This window comes from Myodes glareolus, chromosome 4 (genome assembly GCF_982192425.1).
Source record: "Myodes glareolus chromosome 4, mMyoGla1.1, whole genome shotgun sequence".
NCBI classification, from domain to species: domain Eukaryota; kingdom Metazoa; phylum Chordata; class Mammalia; order Rodentia; family Cricetidae; genus Myodes; species Myodes glareolus.
Window position 1 is genome coordinate 95,083,968 of NC_142029.1, and position 23,558 is coordinate 95,107,525.

Here is a 23,558-nt window from a genome sequence, read left to right on the forward strand (position 1 = left end):
AGCGTTGAAGGGCAGCTTGCTGAATAGAATGATACTCTTTCTCAAGAATAGCAAGCTCCTGCCTCAAAATAAATAAAAAGCAATTAGAAACCACTCATGGCGGTGCATCCCTGCAATTTCAGCCCTGGGAAGGTGGAAAGAGGAGGGCCAGAAGTTCAAGACCTCCCTTGACTACATAGAGAGTTTGAGGTCAGTCTGGGCTACATGAGACCTCTCTCAAAAACAAACAAACAAAAATTAAAACGAACAGCAATGAAAAAAATAGGGATCCCAGAGGGACTGAAAGCTATCATAACTTAAAGGTTGGAATTTTCTCTAATGCAGGGTTCTTGAAATGTGGTCTCTAAAGCAGGAGCCTTCATATTCCCCGGGTGGTTGTAGAAGCCCAGACACCCTCATGCTGGATTGAACCCTCTGAGGGCACTGGTCTGAGAATCACGGGTGTGGCTCACACAGACGAACAGCTGCCTGCATGAGATGGGTGTAGTAGGCGTGTGAGAACCTGAGGCAGCTGCCTTCTTACTCAGAGTTGAAGAGACCCAGGGAGGATGATCATTGCCCTGTGTGTGCTCCAGGTAAGCTTGTTTTAGCCTTTGCTCTGGGATGCTGGGTTTCTGCCCTTTCCAAAGAAGTAATAAACTGGACTAGACAATTTCATTGGCATACGATCACGCTTTAGTTCAGAGACATGTTTGCATAAATAGTTGAAATGGGTCCGCCCCAGCAGGTGGCAGCCTGAGGACAAGTGGCTCTCTATAACCCTGTGTTGGACACCACCCCCCTTTAGACACTGGATTTTAACACGAAAGCTATCCATGGCCATTTCTGAAGATAGCTGGGAGAAAGCCATGGAGCTTGCTTTGACATTTACAACAACGCCTGCCCTCATACCTCTCACGTACTGATTTCCCCCCCACTGTGAGGTAGATTGATGATTGAGGAAACCGGACAGAAAACAAACTCTTCTTTTTCATTCAACGTTGCTAGTCCTTTGCAAAAAGGCTGGCTCTGAAGTCTCCCATGTGAATCAGTAAGTGCACTTTTACCTTTTAACTTACACCCTCTACTTGAACCTAAGCAAGTTCCAGTCCACCGGACAGTCAACTTTGGGATCTGTTACCTTCGTACCCTCTTCTCCTCTCCCTTATGAATTAGGCAGTACCCAAAGGGCTGCAGTAACAGGAGGCCGGGAAGGGCCAAGCCATCTTGATATGTAGTATCACCTCAGAGGGGACCCTTGTCTATACACCCCGGTAGCCCCAAGTCCAGGAGCCTGTGACATTTCCACCAAGGGGATCATAAGGGACATGGCTGGCCTCCACAGGGCTTAGCATCTTCAGGTTTCAGAGCCTCATCGCAGGTGTCAGAGGCCTGACCTGAGGGGTCCCTGCACTCCACAGTCCGCCGATGCCAGCTGCCGCCACAAGTGCTGGGACATTCAGACCAGTCCCCGAGCACCCACTCCGCATGGGGCAGCGACTGGATGATGTTGGTGGTTACTCTCTCTTTGCTATTCTGTGCACTGAAGTCCATGTCGTTGGGAACAAAGAAGGTGTATTTCACTTTGGGGGGAAAGACCTCGCCAGACACCGTCAGGAGTTGTATGGTGAGTGGCTCCGGCAGGGCCTGGAAGCTCTGCAGTCTCTCCAGGGTAGCCATGGAACCACTGTACTTTAGGATGGTCCCCTTCATCAAGATGTCCTGCTCTATGGCAGAGATGGCCAGGTTGCCATTGAGCAGGTACTGCCCATTGGCTGTCTTCAGTGCCAGGTAGCTGCCGTCATTCCGGACCCCTGGGTGACTCCGTTGTTTCACATCAATGTTCGTGGCGCCAGCTGGGATGGTGACAATGTCATTGTAGCCGTAACTGTGACAGAGACGGAAACACCGTTAGGGCTGGTGGCCTCCCAGCCTGGAAATTAAAATGGGTTCCCCCAGTTGGCTGGGAGTGAACAGACAGAACGACTAACAAATACTAAAGTGATTGTCTCAGAGTTCTAAACAGATTAGTTGCCAAGGCAGACAGAATTGTCTCAGGCATTGGGCTTTCCATGGGTTTTTGCTTCATTTGGCAAATCTACCGGGGATATTGAGGCAGTTAGATGTGTAGATCTTGACCGCAACACCGGAGAGTCTAGGAGAAAAGTGCCGGCAACCTGACCTCTCCTTGGTTCAGGTGAGAATTCAGATACAAATTTGCTACATTGCAGTGGTAAAAGTAGGCATGGATCTGGGCGGTGGTGGTGCGTGCCTTTAATCACAGCACTCAAAAGGCAGAGGCAGGCAGATCTCTGTGAGTTCAAGGCCAGCCTGGTCTACAGGGTGAATTCCAGGATAGCCAAGGCTACACAGAGAAACCCTATCTCACACACACACACAAAAGGTAGACATGGCTACCTCCAGACCCAGAGCTCAAATTCATGTGGAAAAATATGTGGCCCTCATTCATGCCAGAACCCAACCAGGGCAGAGGATTAAGTGCCTCTTTGAGTCAACCATTATACATTATTTGGTTACTATGGACTTGGGAAGGGATAAAGCTTGCTGCTTTGGAGTCATCTCTTGAGTGTGTCCAGACAACATGAGCACCATCTTTTTGGTGATGGGATACTATTGGGGAAAATGCTTCCAGTTCACTGTAGTTTATGTAGCATGTCAGAACTTAGTCCCTTGTCCTCCTCTGGGAATTTGGGTTACACAGGGTTGAGATAAGCCATTGAGGAGGGCCACCAGGTGGATTTCTTGTTATTCTTTCTCAATGTCCAGCCGGGGCCAGTCTAAGGCTAGGGAGAGTATCCAAGGCCATATGTCTAATGGACCCAGGAACTGAATAGTTCATGCTTTTTTCCCCTACTTATTTTGAGCTTAAATTTGAAAATACTTCCAAGTTGGCTGCAACGAAGTGGTTCTATTTTTTGAGCTAGGCACTACTATAACATATGTGCGTGGAAAGGAGAAGATGGAAGAGGAGGGAGGGAGAGGGGTAAGGACGAGGGAAGGAAAAGAGAGAGGGAGAAGCACAGAGAAAGACAGAGCAGACTTCACTAGGTAGAACACTAGTTAGTAAAGTGGCAAAACCTCCGTGGTACTGGGGCTGGACTGGAAGGAAGCTTGAATGCTAGAAAGTCGCATGAATGCACAGAGATGCTCTAGGTCTAATCTTTGTACAGCAGAAGGAAGAAAAGAAGAATTCCAAGTTTTCTTTCTATCTATCATTAGCTCTCAGTGTGACCTTAGAAAAGTCAATTGATCTTTTCATGTGTAAGTTCCCCGACCCTAAGGTAGGGAATAACAGCATTGGCCTTGCCCAGCAGAATGAAAGCACTTTGGGACACCCCAGGTGCTCTAATGCATGTGGGGTGCTTGGATGTGAGAAGCTCTAAGTCCTTAGATTCCCAAGGCTACTGAGGCACTGGTTTGCTCTCTCTTCTCTGATGATGAGCCCGTCACAGAAGCACAGGGCTCACTGGCTTTAAGATTAGATGTTCTTTCCATAACCGGCCTGGGGGAGTCCTGTGCTACTCAGCGCTGCTCTCCTCCAACTCAGAGCAGACCCATTCCTGACTGTGTGGTCTCCACCACTAAGAAAACAGCAACTGCCCTGGTACCATCCTCTCCACAGCCAGATCCTATACCACGTGTTCTACACCTCCTACCTCAGGAGTTCCCTGACTATGACTGTGAGGAGAGATGATGACTGACATTCTGCAGAGAACCAGGGTCTTGAAGCCCTTCCACGGTCTCCCACCTCCCATCTACACATCTATTAACTAGCAACCACAATTTCCATTTGAGGCCAGCAGTGCCCAAAGCCCTTTATGTCCCTCTGCCTAGGTACAGCCACTTCGGAAACCCACCTGTAGGGGGTGAACGACCCGGAGACCTTCCTACAGGTAATGCCTTTGCCTCCACACACCCCACATTTGTCCAGCTTCTTAGGTGAGTTCACCACATGGTCGCAGCCAGCCTTAACACACTGCCCCCGGACACAGATGGACAGAGTGTCCGGCCCACACAGAGTGCCGTCGATCACCTGGGAAAGGAAAGATGGAACACGTTGCATGCAGAAGCAGTCTGAGGCAGGGGTGGCACTATGTGCCTGTGCCCCCATCCACGTCGGAATCCAGGAGAGTCTTACCTTGGCTTCAAACACTTTGAACTCACTCCTCCCCCGGGCTCTGCAAAACAGCTTGCATCGGTCCCGGGGGGATACTCCTGAGTATTTGGGGACCCACTGCAGGAAATTCCCATCCAAATCAGTGTGGTTGTAGGCATTGTATTTCTCGCACTGCTGCTCCCTGAAGCTTTTGCCTGAGAAGAGCAAGGAATGGCACGGGAGTAATGCAGCTGCCGAAGGACTCTGGCAGAGAAAGCTCTGGATGTAGTGCACCTTTCTTTCTCTAGGCTTTGGACACAGACATAGTCCATTATTTCTAGACATACCAGGGTGCTGGTGTGGGACCCTCCCTCAAAGATCCAAGGGGAGGTGCCGTCCAACCTCACCCTGGGCTTTCTGGTACAAGTGTCCTTTCCATTGGGGCACGTGCGAGTAGAGAGCTATATTTTCAGGACTTTGCTAACTATGCTTTGTGTTGATTTCCCCAGTAACAAGGGACGTGTGGCAAAGACGCCCTGACGTTTCTGGTCTTGCCTCTACATCTCATTTTCTGTAATTCCGAATATCTATGGGAGAGCTCCATCTACAGGTACTATAATTACACCCCCCCCAACAGCATTATCTTATTCTTCTGGTAACTGGTTTGATTTGGCATTTTTATGCTCCAGAATGAGACTGGCACCCTGGCATCTTGAACATTCAAGCACTCTCGGTGCTGTTTCTAATGTGCCACGACACCCTCTGCCAAATTCAGGAAATTGGTGATTTCAAATGCGTGCATATGACTTTCATAATCCCAGGCCCAGGCCTCATGCCACCCTCTGGGGCCCCCGTGCTTAGGCTCCAGGGAGCCTCACTGGTGCTCATACATGAAGGCGTATGTGCACTGCCTTCAGACAAATCTACCCTTCTGATGTGAGTGATTCCCTTGAACAATCATGAAATAAGCCTGCCTGCTCTTCCCCCACACCTCTCCACCCTGGCTGTGCATCCAAATGGCCCCTGGAGACTTCTAAACACAGATGTACAGTGCTGAGTTTGTGAGTCCATACTGCTGAAGGGGTCCTGGCTGTATCTGCAAAAGCTTCAAAGTGATAGGACAGCTGCCATGGGCAACTCACAGATTCTGTTTGAGGCTTTAAGGACCTTTGTGGTCTGGCTTCATTGCGCTGCTACCTCTTGCTTGGCTTCACTTGAGCAAATGATAGTACATCTCATACCTGCCTTATCCCTGGTACATCCCTCCTGGCTCACCAATATATCATCCTCTGGGCCTTCCTTGACCTAAATTCTTTGAGCTTCTTTCCCTGAATTCCTCATAAGCCCAGGGTGGCTGCCTCACAGACGAAGCCATAATTACTATGTAAAAGAATTTGCCACTAATCACATTGCAAAGTCCTTGAGGACAGAGACCATGCCTTGTATACTTCTAGCTTCTGTCTCTGTTATAGTTATGGGCACAGAGAGCCACTGGCTGATCTCAGGGCATGTGAAGTCATACTGTCACCTGCCCTCCATGCCTACTCTGCAGACTCTCAATACCAGAGAGAAATGTTGAAAGCCTCATGCCATTGCTGAACCTCCCTGCTTAGCAAAAGTCCAGAGCCTACAGGTTTCCCTACTAGACACCCTGTCCAATGCCAGAGCATCTTGGCACTTGGGAGAAGTTCTCCTAAAGCTCCCCTTGTCTTTTCCCACTGCTAAAACTTTCTGGAGTTGCCCAGACTGGTGCTGGAAGGGATGGGGCAAAAAAAATTCCTGATTCCCTTTCCTAAGTTGGCAACTGCACATTTCCATGTCCAAGTTCACATGTGTGCTTTCTAGCATGACCTAGGGGATGGGCCTGAGCGGGGTGGGGGTGGGGGCGGCAGAGGTGGTACTCTTTCCTGGAAAGGCTCTGGCAGGCAGTCGCCATGGCCCCACAGGTAGATGGGCAGCTCTTTGCAGAAGGAACGTGCCCAGGAATCACACTCAGATGCTCTCTCCTGCCTGAGCTGGTTGTTGACTGGAGAGGCCTTGGAGGTTTGACTCTGACACTTGCTTTGGAAATGTCTTCCATCTGCTCATAAAGAAGGATTCAGATGCCTCTAAGATGATGATTACCCTCCGCATGACCCTCTCCAAAGGTCACTTCTGGGCAGATCTGGTCGGGAGTGGCATGCTTTGTCTTTCTACAGCTCAGAGATCAGGACAGGAGTAATCTCCTTTCTTTGTTATTACCAGCCTCTTTTTAAAGGAAGAGCTGCCCTGGGTGCTTGAAGACTGTTCCCAAGCTTGGCATCTTGCAGAATCTATGTAAATTTGGATCAGGACTCAACTCTACTCCTGGGAAGACTCCCCTTTCCCTCCTCTTGGGATCTGTTGCACTTACACCACCGGCTATTCTGGCAGGTAATTACCATTTGGTGGACACTCCTCTGTGTTGCAGGACTGGTACTTGACTCTCTCACCCAGGCAAAACCTTCCTCCGTTCTGAGGCACCGGACTGTCACACTCACGGTTGGAAAACTGTATTCCTCCTCCACAGGTGCGAGAACATTCTCCCCAGGGTCCCCAAGGACCCCAGTCTCCATCTACCACGGCCTGCAACACACAATGCCACTGAATCAGGACCAAAGCGGAGCAGACTTCAGTGTCTATGCCCCTTGTTGACTGCGGACCTGACTTCCTCATTTAGTTACTCTCATCTGAATGTATGGAGGTCTGTAAATGATTTCAACTGCTTGTTCAATGATAGTGTGGCTTTCTTGGGTGTAGCTCAGTAAAAACAGAGGCTGTGGTGGGTCTGTTTGCTGTGACTTCCCAGTGTATATAAAACAGCACCTTACCCTAGTCAAGTGCTCAATACAATAGCTGCTGAATGAGTATGAGGGAGAGTCTTCTATGGATAAATTTGGATCTGGTGCAGTAGGTGTCCATTGGGGCCTATGCTGTTCTTTATGGGAGGAGTAAAGAGTCACTGTGGTTGCTTCACCAAGGGAGGATAATATGCCACTAGTACCTAGTGGATTAAGACAAAGATTCTTCTAAATAACCAGCAGTGCACAATCCCCACAAAGTCTTTCCCAGCTCCAGATATAACAAGCGGCAAGGCTGAGAACCCTTGGTCTAAAGACATGGCCAATGAGAGGTCTTGCCACGATTCTATCAGCTGCTGGGTCCAGGGATAGGACAGTGCTGGGCAACAAACAGAATGGCTTCCAAGTTGACAACTGACTTACAAGAACAAAGCCTTTTCTTTGAAAGCTCCATAGAGAGTTCTAGATTAATTTTTGTTCTACCACTAAATCAACGCTTTGCTCATATAAAAATGAAAGCAGAAGATTTAAAAAAAATAAACATAGGAAGAAAGAAAAAGAAAGCAAACTTTCAAAGCGCACCACTGCCCTGAAAGAAGCCACTCCCATGATTTTCATAGCATCCTCCTGTTCTCATGCTCTGAATATAAAATCCCACAGCCGTGGAGCCTTCATTTGACAGGCAGACACCGCATACAAAAGTTAGTTTCCAATCCTGTCTTTTCACTTTAAGGACAGAGAATCCTGTAGCTGTTTTATGTCACCCTGTCTCTGAGATGGGTGGTTGGACCCCCCTCCTCTTCTCTCAACACCATGGAAGAGAATGAATGGGGGAGAACAGGAGCTGGCTGAGCTGGAATCCATGAAGGCGGCGCCAGCACAGGCTTCGGATCAGAGTGTGTGGCTTCCACAGCCCAGGAAGGCTCCCAAACTCAGCACAAGAGCATGCCACGAAGGACAGCCCTTGGAACGTGCTTGGGCCACCGTGGCGATTCAGTGCTGGGCAGGGCCCAGGCTATGAAACTCATCGGATGGTATTTCATCATGAAGGCTCCATGACTTGCAGTAGGAGAAATGTGATCAGCCTTGCTGTTCGGATGTATTAAGAGCAGGGCGAAGAAGTGAACCACTTAAAACCCTCACTGGCATTGCCTTGGTTTTTCATGTAAGTTTCCTCTGTACTGGGCCAAGTTTTCTCTTTTCTGGACACAGGGCCACTCGGATCCCTTCTCTCCTCCTTTGGGAGTATGACATTCTTACTATTACACTTATTCTCTGATTTCTGCTAAGGGACTCAGCTTAAACAAGGTAGGCTATGAATACCCAGACCCTGATGAAATGTTCCTGTCCCATGTCACCCTCTATTTATAGCGGATTCCTCCAGGCTATCCTTTGCTTAGTGCCCACCTTCTGGTCTTCACACCTTCACCAGTCTTCATCCTCTCAAATTAGCTCTAAAACAGCCCCCAGGAGGAGATGCTAAACTTGGACAGCCTGGCAACAGCCCGTTGACCCTGAGCAAGCCTCCAAGCTCCTCACCCATGGGGGTAATTAGTGTTTGTTTTGTTGAAAGACAAAACAAGTGATTTCCTGATAACAGAAGACACTGGCAGCTTGGCCTGAAGGGTCTTAGCTTGACTCTCAAATATGGTGCCTCAGCCTCCCTCTCCAGCCTTTCCTCCCTGCCCTTTAACCACTCCACCTTCCTCACCTTGGGATTCTCCACTTCCTCCCTGAGCACACAGCTGCCGTGCAGACACAGGTGCTCAGGACCACAGGGAGTACCGTCTGCCCAGAGCAGGCTGCCGTTCTTTGTGTGGCAAACGGGCTCATCACTATCCCGATGGCGGCACCAGAGCTGCACACAGATGTCCTCCACAGAGGTGTTGGGGCAGTGGCGGAAATCAGGCCCAAAGATCTGCTTGCACTGTTGGTCCAGCTGATAGAGGGTGCTGTGGCCTGGGAGGCCTGTGGGGAGGGGCAGGACCGAGGTGGGGGCATCCAGGAGACAATCTCCTGAGAACAGAGGAAAGAAAGAAGTCAGAACAAAGGCAGGGCCTTGCTCTCAGCTCCTCATGGTCTCCTGCACGAAGCTCCAATTCTGAATGATGTACTTCAGTGTCTAGGCATTCCGGATTCTTCAACCTTGATCTAAACATCACCAACATCCAACCCTGTGCGTGGAGCTCATTTAATTCTGGGTAGCTGTAGCAAAGGTTTCTGTAGGGTGAGTTTTCTTTTACTGTCCAGAACATGTTAGACACTTCCCCAACGATGCTCATGCATCGAGTGATGGCCAGCCACTTGCTCTATTAAACCACATCCCACTTAAGAACCCTGATATGCAAATAAATCCTGAGTATTGACATCTGTACAATCTACTTTTTTTTACGTCAGCTATAGCCCTGCCTCCTCCAGAAGAATCCAGCACACTCGCTTCACTGTTTCGTTCCACAAGCCAAACTTCTCGAACCCGGCACTCCTGCCCTAGATTCTTGCTCGCCTGTGACCTGCCCACAGTCTTTCTGCCATTCCTCAGCTGCCATCCTCAGTCTATGACTCCAGCCGGGAACATTCTCTTCCCTGCTCTTTCAAACTACAAAGTGCCTTCCATTCCTCTATGTTCTGCTCAGACTCACCACTTCCAGCCAACCTTCTCAGACTAATTCCTTCTGCTTTGAAATGAATAAACCTGCTAGCCCGGAGCTGGGGCTATGGGAAGATGGGGGCAAGGAAGAACATTTCTGAGAGGATGCTTAGCATGCCTTTCTAGAATGATATGCCTCTGAAGTCTCTCCCCACCCTATGGGCTTTGTGAGAAAGCACAGCTGCAGGGAGTCCCCAGGGCAGAGCAGGTGCCAGTAGGCATGAAAGAGGCTCTACAGCCGATGGGTGGGGAGAAGCCAGGGGGAGCCGAGTGGGGCCTACCGTGACCGTCATCCAGGAGTTCCGTGAGGTACACAGCACTGCAGGGAGACCAGGGCAGCGTCTTGTTCACGTGGATGAAGAACGGCGCCATCATGTGGTACTTGCCCATGGGCCCAAACAGTCTCACACAGGGCTTTGAATCGTCATGGGGCATGCTGAGAACGTGCCCTGGGTGGGGGTGGGGGTGGGAGGGAGCAGAGAACTATGGTCCATTCCAGCTGCCCACACCTCCAGGTGCCCTGTCCTGTCCGTATGTTCCCTATGTGGCCAGCAGTGCTGAGGGGCCTTTCCTGTCACCATCTCCCCACTGGTATGGCCACCCAGATTCCCTGGACAGTTTTGTTTTGGGTCTTTCTCTCAGGTCTTGAGATTCCTTTATATTTTGGGAGATTTCTCTGGCTCTCTTGTTCATTTTTACTGTAGGTCATCTAACACGGCTCTCTCTCTTTTTTAAACATTTATTTATTTATTAGGTACACAGTGTTCAGCCTCCATGTATGCCTGCAGACCAGAAGAGGGCACCAGATCTCATTAAAGGTGGTTGTGAGCTACCATGTGGTTGTTGGGAATTGAACTCAGGACCTCTAGAAGAGCAATCAGTCAGTGCTCTTAACCTCTGAGCCATCTCTCCAGCCCATGACTCTCTCTTCATAACCCATCTCCCCATGAAGTCTAACTACTTAGCTTACTTACATCATCATGGTAACCTAACACTTCTTCCACCTGTTGGCATTCTCTGGGTAATGGTACTGATGGTCCAGGACACCAGTTTAGCATTTTGGTCTTATGCTCAGAGTAGGGGCGGAGTCACTGATATCAAGTACAATGTCTATCTCTATAGAACCATGTTGTTATTGGCTACCTGTGAGGTTGCTTTCTCCTCAGAATCCAGGCAGTTGTGGACGTGAAAGAGGCAGTTTCTTCTGATGTGTGAGGCAAGCTCTGGTGTGACAAGTCTTACCTAGCTCATGGGCCAGAGTGTAGGCTGCCTGCAGTCCCTCGTCCTTGATGACGGAGCAGCTCTTGTTGGGGTCACAGATGGTGCCGACGTCTGCCATCCCCAGGGTATCACATTGCTCACCCTTCCCACAGAAGTTCTGTTTGGTGAAGAGAGCATGTTAGGTTGTAGAGACAAGCGTGGAGGACAGAAGTGCGTGCCTAGTGTTCCACTCAGCCTTCTGAGAAACACTGCCTGATGGGATACACATTACGGCGCCGTCTAAAGCTTTTTAAAAAGAATGGGATCATCAGGGGAGCTCAGCTTCTAGACATCTAGACATCCCGCCTAGGTATCCTGCATTCTTGATTTTTCTGTCTTGGTTGTGACAGCTAGTTCACCTAGCCTTGTTTTTCTAACCTGAAGATGGACCCAAGAAACACATTATTGCTAAAACAATACCAACATCAACACCAACACTACACACACACACACACACACACACACACACACACACACACAGGAGGAGGGGGCACCGAGTGACAACTGGCTTGGCTGGGATTTCAAAGACTTGCTTCGGGAGGCAGAGCTTCATAATTGCTTGGAGTCTGCCCCTTCTGTAAGACTGCCTGGCTTTAACTGTGGGCACTTCTGCTGTATGGTCTCTTGGTGCCTCAGTTACCTCAACTGCAAAATGGGTCCACCACCACCTCACTTCCACTTGTGACTCATGTGAGGACTAATGCAGTAGGCAGGGCCTTTTATATGTGGCTGTGCCCAGTGGCCTTCAGGAAAGCGGGTTAATTAAGTCACCATAGCCATCCTACGTGAAAACCCCAGGGATCCCAAGGTTATCATCCCTTTGCCCAACCAGACTGAAAACAGAACCCCTTTCCCATTTCCATTTCCAGACCTCCCCCAGGGCAGCTTGAGTCGGTTTCCTTTTGGTATGACCTCAGCAGACAGCTGGTCACAAACTTTTGGAAAAGAGCCCTTCTGAGATTCTTCTCCCCTCGCAATGGCCTCCCACTTGTCCTCATGACCTCCTTCTCATCATTCCAGCGAGAGGCCTCCAACGTCCAGCTGGGGCCAGCAGGGAGACCATTCCCACGTTTGGACCGGCCTCGAAGCTCTCCCGGTTCTGCCCAACCCCTCTCCCATCTCCCCCGGGCTTTCAGCCCACACACCTGTCTGGTGAACAAAATGGCGGTGTCATAATGCTCCGGGTGGCGGTCGCTGGGCTTGTTGAAGCGCCGCTGCCAGCTGCAGAAGTTGCGCAGTGTGAGCCCGCCGTTGTCCGACACCTCTGGGCCCCAGCCTTCCTCTTCCACTATCAGCACTTTTACCACCACGAGGTTGATGGAGTTTCTGATGCTTGGGTGCTTGTAGATTCGGGCTGCCATTGCCATCACTGTGAGAATGTGGTTCTGCCAGGGTGGGGGAACAGTGGGAGAACACTGTTCTAATCATGCTCCCGTCCTCGATGACCCAATGCTACCGCCTCCTATTAGGAGACACTTATCTCACACATGTCAGACGCTGGGCTGAGTCTTAGACGTGCAGCAGCTCGTGAGGATTAGGCAAACATTCGAGGACTTGGTGTTATTTCCCCAGAGAAGAAGTACAAGCCTCAGTGGCTAGTCCAAGATCACAAAGCTAATAAACCAATCATCTGAACCCAGAACTGCTTAATCACAAAACTTAAGCATTTAACGTCCAGACCCACTCATGGGGTCACTTGCTTCCTAGTAATTCATTAAAATTCAATGTAGTCTGTTCTACCGTTGCACTAGCAACGTTTCGAGCACATCAGCAGCTGTACACAGAGCATGGATGTTGTGTTGGAACTGTAAATAAAAAGTTCTCTTGGGTCGGATGGCTCATTCTGACTGCCCAGCACACCAGGTGGCTCCTGGTCAAACACCCCCATCTTCCTGGTTTCCCTCCAGAAGCAACAGTCTAGAGATTCACAGTCAGTGGAATTTCCCTCTTAGGGTCTGTCCGAGCATTCTCCTGTGTTCACTGGGATAATTTCTACTTTTTAGCATGGAAACTGCTAACTCTGAAGACTTTGCTCTAACAATTACCCTTAGCGGCAGCTACTCTATAGTAGTTCTTGGCCACAGTTGACACACTACCTCATTAGCTTTTCCCGGTAACTACAGATCAGGCATTGCCATTCTGCTTATGGATGAGAGAGGCATTCAAGTTCAAAAAGTCCTTATGGATCACACTACCTTTAAAGTCAAGCTACCAGCCCAGGTGTGTGTCTGAGGTCCACACTCCCCCTTAGAGATCCCTAGAGTTCAGATTTCTGCCTTCTGCCTGGACAGTTTCTGCACCCTCCTCCAGTATTTATTCCCTTCCATATAGGGCTTGAGAGAAGCCAGAGGGCCTAATGAGACCCACATGCTGAGACTCCCACCTGCTTTCAGTTCCACCCAGGCGAACTGAAGGGCCTGCCGTCCTACGTCATTAGCTGGCCTCCGGCCTATCCTTGAGCTGCCAACTGCTTTCTTGCTGCATTCTGAGACTTTGAGGGGAGGCCAGATGGGAGCTTATTGTCCTACCTCGGGGACCTCATGGATTATTTTTCAGAGGCAGAGACAAAGGTTGACAAGCTGGCATGCCTTGAGCCCACGGTGTGGCCAGCTGAGCAGTCGCTTGCCTGCTTTGCCCTTTTAGCTCCCTGGAGTCTCACCCCCTCAGCTCCCTTTCTCTGTTCTCCTGTGGTCTAAACGGTGAGAGCAGGACAGAAAAGGCTATGCAGGGGACAGTCCATCGAGGAAGGTCTTGTGTGGGGGGTTCCAGATGCATTCCATTATTTGTGAATGGGATCTGTCTGTGCATCCTGCAGGCAACAGGCCAGATGTTTCCTTAGTCCTACAAACCGGTTGGCAGGTTTCTGAGCTCAGGTTATTCGGCATGCCATGCGCCCCAGCTTGTTTAGGCTGATGTAAACACCTTATCAGCGAAGCTGCAACTTGGCATTTGCTCCCTGAGTTGGATGGCTGAGGGGAAAAATGCAACCACATCATTATGCAACTCGGGGTGAGTCCTGAGGAATGGTAGCTTGTGAGACAAGTTCCTGGCCAGATCCTCACTGCTTCTTGAGAAAGGACAGACAGTTTCCTGGTCTACCTAGCGAGGCTAGGATCTGACTGGACCAATCCCTGAGCTGGACCAATCCCTGGGAATCTCTTCTGGAGCTATCTGCAACTACGCTTTCAGGATTTCTTTCTGCTGAGTCCAAGCTCCGAATCAGGAAACTAGGGAGGGTGAGGTCTTTTCAGAACAGTGTGATGCCTAGATGCTGGCTTCTAGGTACTCAACCAAGGAGGTCTAATGGAAGATTTGGAGGTCCAAGAATGGTCTGGACCAAACCAGATTTAGAATGAGAGATGAAGTGCTAGCCCTTCAGGGAATGGGCAGATGGCTATGTGGAGGGAGTGCAGTATAGGGAGTCCATGAGATCCTTTCCTCCAGACACTGAGCATCTGTCAGGCTGAGATGGCCAGGGAATCGCGGCGTCCACGCAACAGCTGGCCATGAAGACATCTTAAGTCCTTCCTTGTCACCAACTATCTCAGAAGACAATTCGCACAGTGGAGGGTCACAAAGACCCCGTGGTCCATTGCTCCTTTCAGAACCTGCAGTCCTAGTCTCACAGAGGAGCAAACCATCTCTGCCGTCTCCCAGATCCAGCTGGGTCTTCCAGTGGCAGGACTCTGCATCATAGATCACGGCGTAGCTTGCCAGGGACAAGGATTACAGAGCTTGGGCGAGGCATGTCACCTGGATGGAGCCTGTGAGCTTCTGATCCCCCATCTGTTCTCTGGGTCCTGAAGGACAGACCTGACTTACAGATACAGGGAGCAGGCCCAGGTGCCAGTCAAAGAAAAGGTCAGATGGCTTGCTTTGCTCTGCCACCTGGTGTCTATTTATACCTCCCTGCTTACTACACAAGTACAAACTGTGAGCTAAAGAGGAGGAATGAGATTCTTCCCCTATTGACTGAGGCCCCTGGTGTTTGGCAGGCAACCCTCAGAACTATCCCAGAGTGGTAGAAGCCCACAACCACTACGCTCAAGGTAAGTCAAACAACTTAATTTCCCCTAGGTAAAGGTAGCACTTCTGTGGGAGTCTTCTCTGTCACCACCCCCAAAATTCTTTGAGCTACAAGCAAGACCGTTCCTTCCCCAGGTTCTTGGATGCTCCTATGGCAGTCAAAGTCTGCCTTTGGGATCCTTGGAGAGACTAAGCCTCGGCAAAGTGTGCTATCTCATCCTGGCTACAGCGTCACCTGTAGCACTTCGCTTCTTTGCTCGCACGTGACGGATGCTAAACTAAATCCCGTGTGGCATGCCTGGGGATGTGGCAATGTATGTCCGTCCATACATGGCATCCTTACTCTTACTTCTAGGTGTGATGCTAGTCTCTGGGATAGTCCTTTAAGGAGGAAAGGGGGAAGCAGAGGGAGAGAAAAGAATGAGGCTCACATAGCCTTCCTTCATCTCACCTTACTCCCCAACCAGCAAAACCTGCCCTTATTCAGAACCGCCAGAAACCGACCTTGAACACTCAGAGCTGGGGCAATCACAAAGATGTTCTTTCTGCCCTGTGGGACAGCGAGGCTGCAAAGCAGTGGCTAAGCACATTCTAGTATGTGTGGCCACAAATGGATTTTATCACCAAAGACAACTCTAGGAATAGCTGTGCCTTGCTGAGCACCAGCTATCTACCAGGCCCTGGCTCAGATGGGTTCCACGCTTTGCTGCATTCTGGAGACAGTCTCAGCGCTTGGCTATGCCTGCTCCCTTTTCCCTGGTGAAGAAATCAAGGTACAGAGAGATAGATATTTGCTTAGAAACTCTCAGTGACTTCATCTTTCCTAAGTCTATGTTCCTGGCCACCACACTACCATCAGTCTTGGCTGCTACAAGGAAAACCAAACCCAAAGTTTGCAAGCAAATAAGAAAGCCAGGCTACCCTGCCATGATCTACATCCCACCCCCAACATTAGGATATTGGACGTTTTCTTTGGGAAACACTGTCTTTGGTCGCTCTGACTGCAGTAGATGTGAGGGATGGAAAGGACTCATTGTTGAGAAGGAGGGCTGAACATAATGTAATATAACAGTCTTCCACCCAAGAAGACAGACAGAGCTACAGAGCTGATGGAGCCTATACCTGTTTATCACCCAAACTACCACACTGCTGACGTCAAGGGATGACACTGTTTCTTATTTAGGCTACCAGGCAGGGATCCTCGTGGCAATCCATTGTATAGGATAGCTATAGTCCTAGGGCTGGTAGGAAGCGTTCACTCTGGAAGGTAGAGTAAATGAGACGGTTGCAACAGCCTATTCCTGGAATCATCTCCCAGGACTCTGACATCTGGGCGTGCTCCAGTCTGCGTTGGGGAAGAAGAGCACCACTCCTAGACCCTCCCTGCTGAAGGGAAGGCTCAGGAGGTCTGCTCACTGCCGGAACTTTGTTCGGCTCCAAGGTTACCCAGGGGACACTTAGTAGCACCTGAGATGTAGACCAAGTTAATGGACGCTCCCGAGGTGGTCCCTCTTTTCAGTAAGCCCCATTTGTCCCACAGCTGTCCAGGCTCCAGAATTCCTGAGCTACTGAGACAGGACATCTGGTTCTGTCCAGGTTATGCTGACTTTTGCTTGAGGTCCAGGTGGGTTGCTCAGACGAGTTGACTTTTTCTGAGAAAACCAAGTCTTGATACTTTAAGACCTGGCTTATTCAACTGCCCCTTCCAACCTCCCTACAGAAGCCAGTCCTTAACATGTAACCTGCAGGGATCCCCTGGGTGATTCATCCACACAGACAGAAGGCACTTTGGGGAGGTCTTTGGGTCATGGGGCAGGTGTTGGTGATGACAAGGGTCCCTGATCCGCTAAGGGACAACAAGACACTTGGACAAGGTAATGGATTCTGGCCTATGCTTCTCTGAGACTGCTTTACGATGAGCCCTTAACTCTGAAGCCAGATAAAAAGATGGGAGGCAGGGGCCCTTCTCATGAAGGGATTAAGTGAACTCAGTTGCAGAGCCCTGTTAAATGTCATTGTCACCAGCAGGGACAGCAGTCTGGATCATAGCTGACTCTTTCTTGAAGCTTTGAAGACAAAGGTGGTTTCTTCTCAGAATGGGGCTTGGCACCTTGGTGGGACATCCTGAGACTGCCAGATTTAAGGAGCCATGCCACAAAGTGGGCAACCCAGAGAGTGTGGCTAGAACCACAGATCTTCCTCATGAGAAGACGCAGCATGGTAGGTACAGCAGCAGAGAATGCGAGACTTTGGCTCAGGAAATCTGGGAGGTGTGGCAAGCCAGATTTGCCACACCTACCAGTGTGACCTTAGGAAAGTAGTCACAAGTCCTCTTTGAGCTGCATATCCGTCCTCTGCCTCTCTCACAAGCATTTCCATTGATGTCATGCATGTAAAACCATCCTGTAAATGAAGCATGGTCAGGGAATGACTGAATCTTCCAGAAGTTGGCTCCTCATGAAGCAGTCTCACAGATGCATAGGCTAGACACTTGTCCAAGTGTCTTGTTGTTCCTTGGAAAACCAGGGGCTCTTATCATCACCATTGCCCGCCTATGACCCAAAGACCCTCCAAAGTGCCATCTGTCTGTGTGAAAGAATCACTCAGAGGCTCCCTGTAGAGGTTACATGTTAAGGACTGGCTTCTATAGGGAGGCTGGGGTGGGAGTTGAATAAGCCGGGTCTTAAAATATCAGGACTTGGTGGTTTACACAGAGAAAGTCAACTCGTCTGAGCAACAAACCTGGACCTCAAGCAGAAATCAGCATAACCTGGGACAGAACCAGATGTCCTGCTTCAGTAGCTCGGGAATTCTGGAGGCTGGACAGCTGTGGTTTCTGGAGATGCCAAGTACATCCTTGAAGGAAATATTTAACATCTCAGCGTTTAAATGAGGAGCTGAGAGAGGTGCTAGGGAGGACATTTTGGCTCTGAGTTCTGAAAAACTGACTTTCCTGCAGTTTCTCTGTGTTCTTGTTGGTCATTCTACATTTTGACTGTCAAGTAGATGTCAGAGACTGGTCTAATTTGGGCATAGATGTAAGTTTTAGCTCTGGGTTTGTTCCTGAAGGAGCCTGGAGCCAGGTGTACGTGTCTTGGTGAATTGGGAAGTCCTCTCTTCACCCTTTTCTGTATTTCCAATACTCACTGGGGGAAAGGAGTCAGAAGAAGTGGCTGGTGCCTCCTCTTTGGGTAGGCAGAGAATCAAATATGACATCAGCACAGATTAAACCTCAAGGATCCGATGGCTCAGAGCTGTCTTGCAATGCTCTGAGCAGAGCCAATACCACAAAAGCACACAGGAAGCCTGCCCCAGGTTTAACTGGTCTGTGCAGTAGATAGACGAGCAATCACACAGACTTCTACCCACAGCCCTTCCTGCCCTCTCCTCCTGGTTTTCACCGGAACTATCTCAACGAGCACATCTTCACAGCAGAAAGGTGGATCTGATGAAAAGCAGAAGGCTGGCTGTCCCCTTGTCTGGCCATTCTGCAAAGGTAATGCCCACGTCCTTGGCACCCCCAACAGTCAGGCACAGTTTGAGTCTAGGATGAGGACCCTAATCAAGGACACCACCACAAACTGGGCTGCTATAGTTCTTGGATCCCTGACTGGGGGAACTGGGATCTCTGAGCAGGTCAACTTCTTCTAGCTGAGCTAACATTTCTGTTTCTGTATGTTCCAGGAGATGCGACCCTTCTCGCTTCTCCTTCTGGTAAGGATTTTTGTTTTGTCTTGGGAGGGAGGTATTGGGGGGCACATCTTGCTGAGTCAGCACCAACTGCATGTAGTTAAGAATGCTCAGCTACTGCTTGGATTCAGTTTTTCTGCCCAGGCCGTTTGAAAGCTGATTCTGAGCAGAGGGTGGCTGAGTGGACCAAGCTCAGCTCTGGTTCCTTTAGACACAGACAGAAAAAGTTCATCCTTCAGCCCAGCTCCCTCCCCTTTCACTGAAACTTCAGTTTTCTGGGCTGAGCCCCGGAGGGAGAAATTCTGTTCTCCTCCCTTCTTGTACTGGATGCAGGCATTGCCAAGTTCTGCCAGGGCCGAGTGCCAGGTTGGCAAGGTAGCCCGTGCCCCTTGATCAGAACCAGCTGGGCATACAGAAGTTGGACAGCTTGCTTCCAGGTTCCTCTAACGTCTTTCACTTACAGGAACCTCAGTTCTGTACCCAACACAATCACGGCCACCTTGTCCCAGCCCAGCTTCCTGTCCTAGGGCGCCCCAGAGAGTCACGGACAGTAGAGAGTTGCGGGAAGCAGGGCTAGGAGGAGCAGCGTTCTTAAAAAAAAAAAAAGAAAAAAAAAAGCTGCAGTTTTCATCTCCATTGGGAGAAGCAAGTGCCCGGGGACTGTGGAAGATTCAGGATGCCGCTCGGGAGAGTCAGAGTCAGCACCTCTACTGTAAATTGGAAGGGATTTAGGGGCTGGGAAGTAGGAAGTCGGGATAGCAGAAGTTAATGGAGTTGCTGCTATTTCTCAGAAAGAAGAAAGTCCCCTCTGGGGTTGGGCTTGGGAGCTAGAAGATCCCCCCACCCCCAGTGGGAAGGGAAGAATTGAAAGTCATTTGAGAAGAGAAGGATGTTATGGATTGTTAGTGTCCGTGGAAGTCTCTCCTACCTGCAGGTCGGTTCCATAGAAGGCAGCCATGGACGCATCAGCCACCAGCAGTGTTTCCACGAAGCGAGCCTCGGACACAAACCGTTTGCTCCTAGTTTTGAATCTTAAGGGTGGTGGCAGTTCGCTGGAGTCTTCTGTCTCTTTGCGCAACCCCTCTTTATCTTGCTTCCTATCCTCTTCGTTGTCACTTCTCTCCGGTCCCTGTCCCTTACCCGTCTCCACCTCCCACTCGAGTCCTTGAGGGAGGGGAAAAACTTCGGCGGCAGCGAGCCCGGGGTCCTCCCTGCGCTGCCCCGGTTCCCAGCGCTGTAGGCGGTGAGGCTGGTCCAGGGAGTCCCCAGCGCCTTGTGGCTGGATGGTGAACTCCTCGCCTGCCAGCAAGAATGAGCCGCTCAGCCCGCGACACAGGCTCACCGCAGCCAGCGAATCTCGCTCCCCATTCACGGTGCCAGAGAAGAAGCAACCGCGCAACCCCGGTTCGCCCCCGGTCGCAGCGCCGGAGCCCCCGAGACGCTCGATCTTGAACTCAGGCGCTAGAAAGCTGGCGTCAGGCGCCAGGCGCAGCACGAAGCCCTGGCCGAAGGCGGACAGGTGGAAGGCGAGCTCGCTCGTGCTGCCCGGCAACCGCGTGGGCACCAGTAACTCCGAGGCCTGCGACCCGCTTCCCGGCTCTGCCGGGGCGCCGCAGACAAGTGGCGGCGGCGGCAGCTGCAGGAGCAGCAGCAGCAGGAGGGGCGGCCACCGGACGGCGGTGGGGTCGCGGAGCATGAGGGCAGAGGGCTGCGGAGCGCGGGAGAGGGAAGAAGGTAGCCGCGCAGAGGCAGGTGCTGGTGGCCCAAGGCGGCCGGGCCGCTCTCTCCAGGAAAAATGATCAATCAGATGGGGAGGCCGACTCGGCCAGCAGCAGCAGGCGCGGCAGTCCCCTGGCGGCCCCTCTGGTTCGCACAGCCCGCTCCTCCTGCGCCCGCCAGCCAACCTAGCAGAGCTCCAGCAGCTGGCGCCCCGGGGCGTGAGCGCTCTCCTCCGCGCTGTCCCGTGCAGTCGCCTCCTTCCTCGGGAAGCACCGAGTGGGCTGTTGAGCCCTTCGTATTTATATTCCTTCCCGGCTTTGACATAAGAGGTTTATTTTTGATCTCTCACTATTCCCGTTTCCCCTCCCCTGGGGTCAGAGACAGGAACAGAAAAGAGGGAGAGGAGGGGAAAAAAAAAGGTTGAAATGTAAAACCAATCAGGAGTCAGTGAGCCCCTCCCCATAGTTAAGTAGTTAAGTGTCAACTTCAGCGTTTGTTTTCTTTCTTTCTACATGAAGGACCAAGGCAATTTCTCTAATGTTGGGCAGCCCCTGAAGGCAAGTCCTGGGGTGGGGGTGTGTGTGGGAGAGACTCTAGCCTCTTTCTGTGCTGGAGTCAGGTACTGGGGACAGATGCACTCTCTCGAAGAGGCCTCTGCCTTGGTTTCAGTGACAGTATTCAGATTCCTGCACAGACCTGGCAGTGTTAAACGAGGTTTTTGGAGACGATTCCAGAGCCTTTAATGGTAAAACACAAGTGAGAGGTAGAAAGTCACACTGAAATCATGCTGATCACTAAGACCAGTGGAGATCTTTAAAAAAAAAAAAAAAGCCCTGTCAAGGCTAGCAAGGACTCTCTCAATTGCTTGCTTCTGAGGAGGGTGGGGCAGCGAGAGGTAAGCCATCAGAGAGGCAAAGTGGGCTCAATACCATTCAGTTCCCCCTTCGCCTGTGAGAAAGCCCTTCTCCTGTCTGTCCTATGTCATACGGTTCTGCCAGCTGCCTTGGTGACACAAAGTAGGGTGGTCAGGTCCCCTTTACTGCATTGCCCACAGCTCCAAATACATATAAATATGTGGGAAACTAATTCACTCTGCCATACGCCATCTTCCGGTCGAAGAGTGGGACCCAGGAAAAGCGATGGCACAAAACTCAACATTTGTATCCACTCTGGGCTTAAGGGTGCGGGGCTAGACTGGACTCAGAAGCCTGTTCTCTCAGTACCACTCCAAGGCTTAGCCCCACCCCGTGCCGGTTCTGAGCGGTCAGCAAGGAGGACACACTATTTGCCAGCTTACCTACCCCCCAACTATGCGGCTGAGGGTGCCCACAGCTGAGAGAAGCCCTGACACCTCAAGTTCTGTCTGCTTTTATAGCAATACAAATGGGCAGCTGAGAACCTTCAAGGTTGCAGAGTCTCCAGTACAGAGAACTGGAAGTTTGGGGGATGCTCTCCTGGAGGCAGGGGGATGAAAGCATCACTGCTTCAACTCTTTACCAAAAATGAACAAATTGCGTATCCCACAAAAGTCTACTACCCCTGGGACAGTGTGGCCTGTACGGATAAACGAGGAATCCCATTCGCCTCAGGACTCTGGTGACTTTTCAATTACTGGTCTTTGCCGTTGAGCTCCTTGCTCATCATTTTCCAGTGTGGAACTCTTTTTATTTTTTATTTTTTCCTCCTTTCTCGAGGCAAGGTCTTGACTACACAACCCAGGCTGGCCTCAAACTTTTTAGTCTCTCACCTTAGCCTTCTGCGCGCTGAAGTCATGTGCTGGAATCTCAGGCCTGGCTTTCAACTTTTGATTTTCAATAGTAGTTAGGTCCTTCACCTGTGGCTGCTTTCTCCTTTGTGACCATTTGAGAAGAGTGCCCTGCTCCTCTTTTCCCCTTTGACATTAATGCTTAATACCAAGTTAGGGGAACTAGAGGTTGTTGGTGCTTTCTGTCAGGAGGGTTTTGGAAACTGCAGCTGCCACTGTTTTAAAATAGGAAGAAGAATCGCCTTTGGATGCCGTCTTTGGAGACAGTCAGCTGCTGAACTTTGGACTTTATCTTGCCCCATTTCATCAACAACTGCAACTATAATAACACAACAATTGTGGGCTGGCAAACTTGATCAGGAGCCAGCCGGGCCTCCCTCTGCTTGCTTGGTTCATCTTTTTGAGAGGGTGCATGCACCTCCATGGTAACTTCCAGGGAAGTGCCTGCCATTTGCAGTGCAACCACAAGGTGTCTCCCGCACTTTAGCTATGCTTAATCCTTGCTTTGCAGGGGTGGTGGATGGCTTGGATCAGAACAGCAAAAATGAACACTCTCACACCCCACCACTGAAAATCTCAAATGGGCCAATTATGGAGTTTCTCTATTATCATTTTTGTCCCCCCCCAAAAGAATATAATTGCCAGAAGGGTCAGCAAACTGTGATGCATGGGCTAAGTCTGTTTTTGTACACCCCACATAATAAATAAAATTGCTTTGTATATTTTAAGCAGTAAATTAAAATAAAAGACGATTAATATTTCATGACCCTTGAAGATGCCATGAAACTCAAACTTCAGTGTTTGTAAGACAGTTTACTGGCAACAGACATTCATGGACTCTTTGTAGAAAGGAGACTGCCTGGCTGTAGAAAGTCTCATACTCGGCTGCTCAGTATCAGCACGAGACTCTTAATCTCAGGGTCATGGGTTCATGTACCATGTTGGCTGCCATTTGTAGAAAGGAGGCTGCTTGTTCATTTTCTGCCCACCCAGACCTGAATAATCACACAGAAACTTTATTAATTACTTGGCCAACAGCTTAAGTGTATTCCTAGCTAGCTCTTACATCTTAAATTAGCCCATTTCTATTAATCTGTGTATCATCACGAGGCTGTGGCCTACTGGTAAGGTTCTGGTGGGCATCTTTCTCTTTCGGCAGCTACATGGTGTCTCTCTGACTCTATCTACTCTCCCTCTATGTTTCTGTTCAGATTTCCTGCCTGGCTTTACTGTGCTAAGCCATTGGCCAAAACAGCTTTATTTATCAACTAATAAAAGCAACACATATACAGAAGAACATCCAACATCAGGTGCCACATATGTGATTCTTAGGGGTAAGAAGACTCAAAATAATTTTTTGCTCTGAATATGAAGTTATATTTAGCAGCCATTCATCATTTAATTAGCATTTAAATAATTAATTAGTTTATACCAGTTTTTATTATAAGGCTATTGCAAATGTTAAATTGTCTTTGGTTATCTTTCTTTTTTTTAAAATATTTATTTATTTATTCATTATGGATACAATATTCTGTG

General features: G+C 49.9%; 1 protein-coding gene and 1 long non-coding RNA gene across 3 annotated transcripts; one reads left to right on the forward strand and one right to left on the reverse strand.

Annotated features, from left to right (window-relative positions):
* The first annotated feature begins 327 nt into the window (after positions 1-327).
* LOC125416077 (uncharacterized) lies at positions 328-6,772 on the forward strand. 2 transcript variants are annotated; one of them, XR_007236767.3, is made up of 5 exons: positions 328-575; positions 3,835-3,893; positions 4,606-4,706; positions 6,341-6,508; positions 6,645-6,772. It is a non-coding gene; the product is annotated as an uncharacterized LOC125416077 (long non-coding RNA). The 2 variants fall into 2 exon arrangements; XR_007236766.3 differs by lacking the exon at positions 328-575 and adding an exon at positions 2,037-2,176.
* Positions 653-20,803, reverse strand: Adamts8 (ADAM metallopeptidase with thrombospondin type 1 motif 8). Its single transcript, XM_048458770.3, has 9 exons — positions 19,467-20,803; positions 11,968-12,207; positions 10,805-10,940; positions 9,844-10,011; positions 8,627-8,931; positions 6,517-6,700; positions 4,139-4,311; positions 3,858-4,033; positions 653-1,867 (listed from the first exon to the last, which is right to left on the reverse strand). The coding sequence occupies exons 1-9, from the start codon at positions 20,232-20,234 to the stop codon at positions 1,297-1,299; spliced, it is 2,721 nt and encodes a 906-aa protein (XP_048314727.1). The 5' UTR covers positions 20,235-20,803; the 3' UTR covers positions 653-1,296.
* Between the last annotated feature and the right edge of the window lie 2,755 nt (positions 20,804-23,558).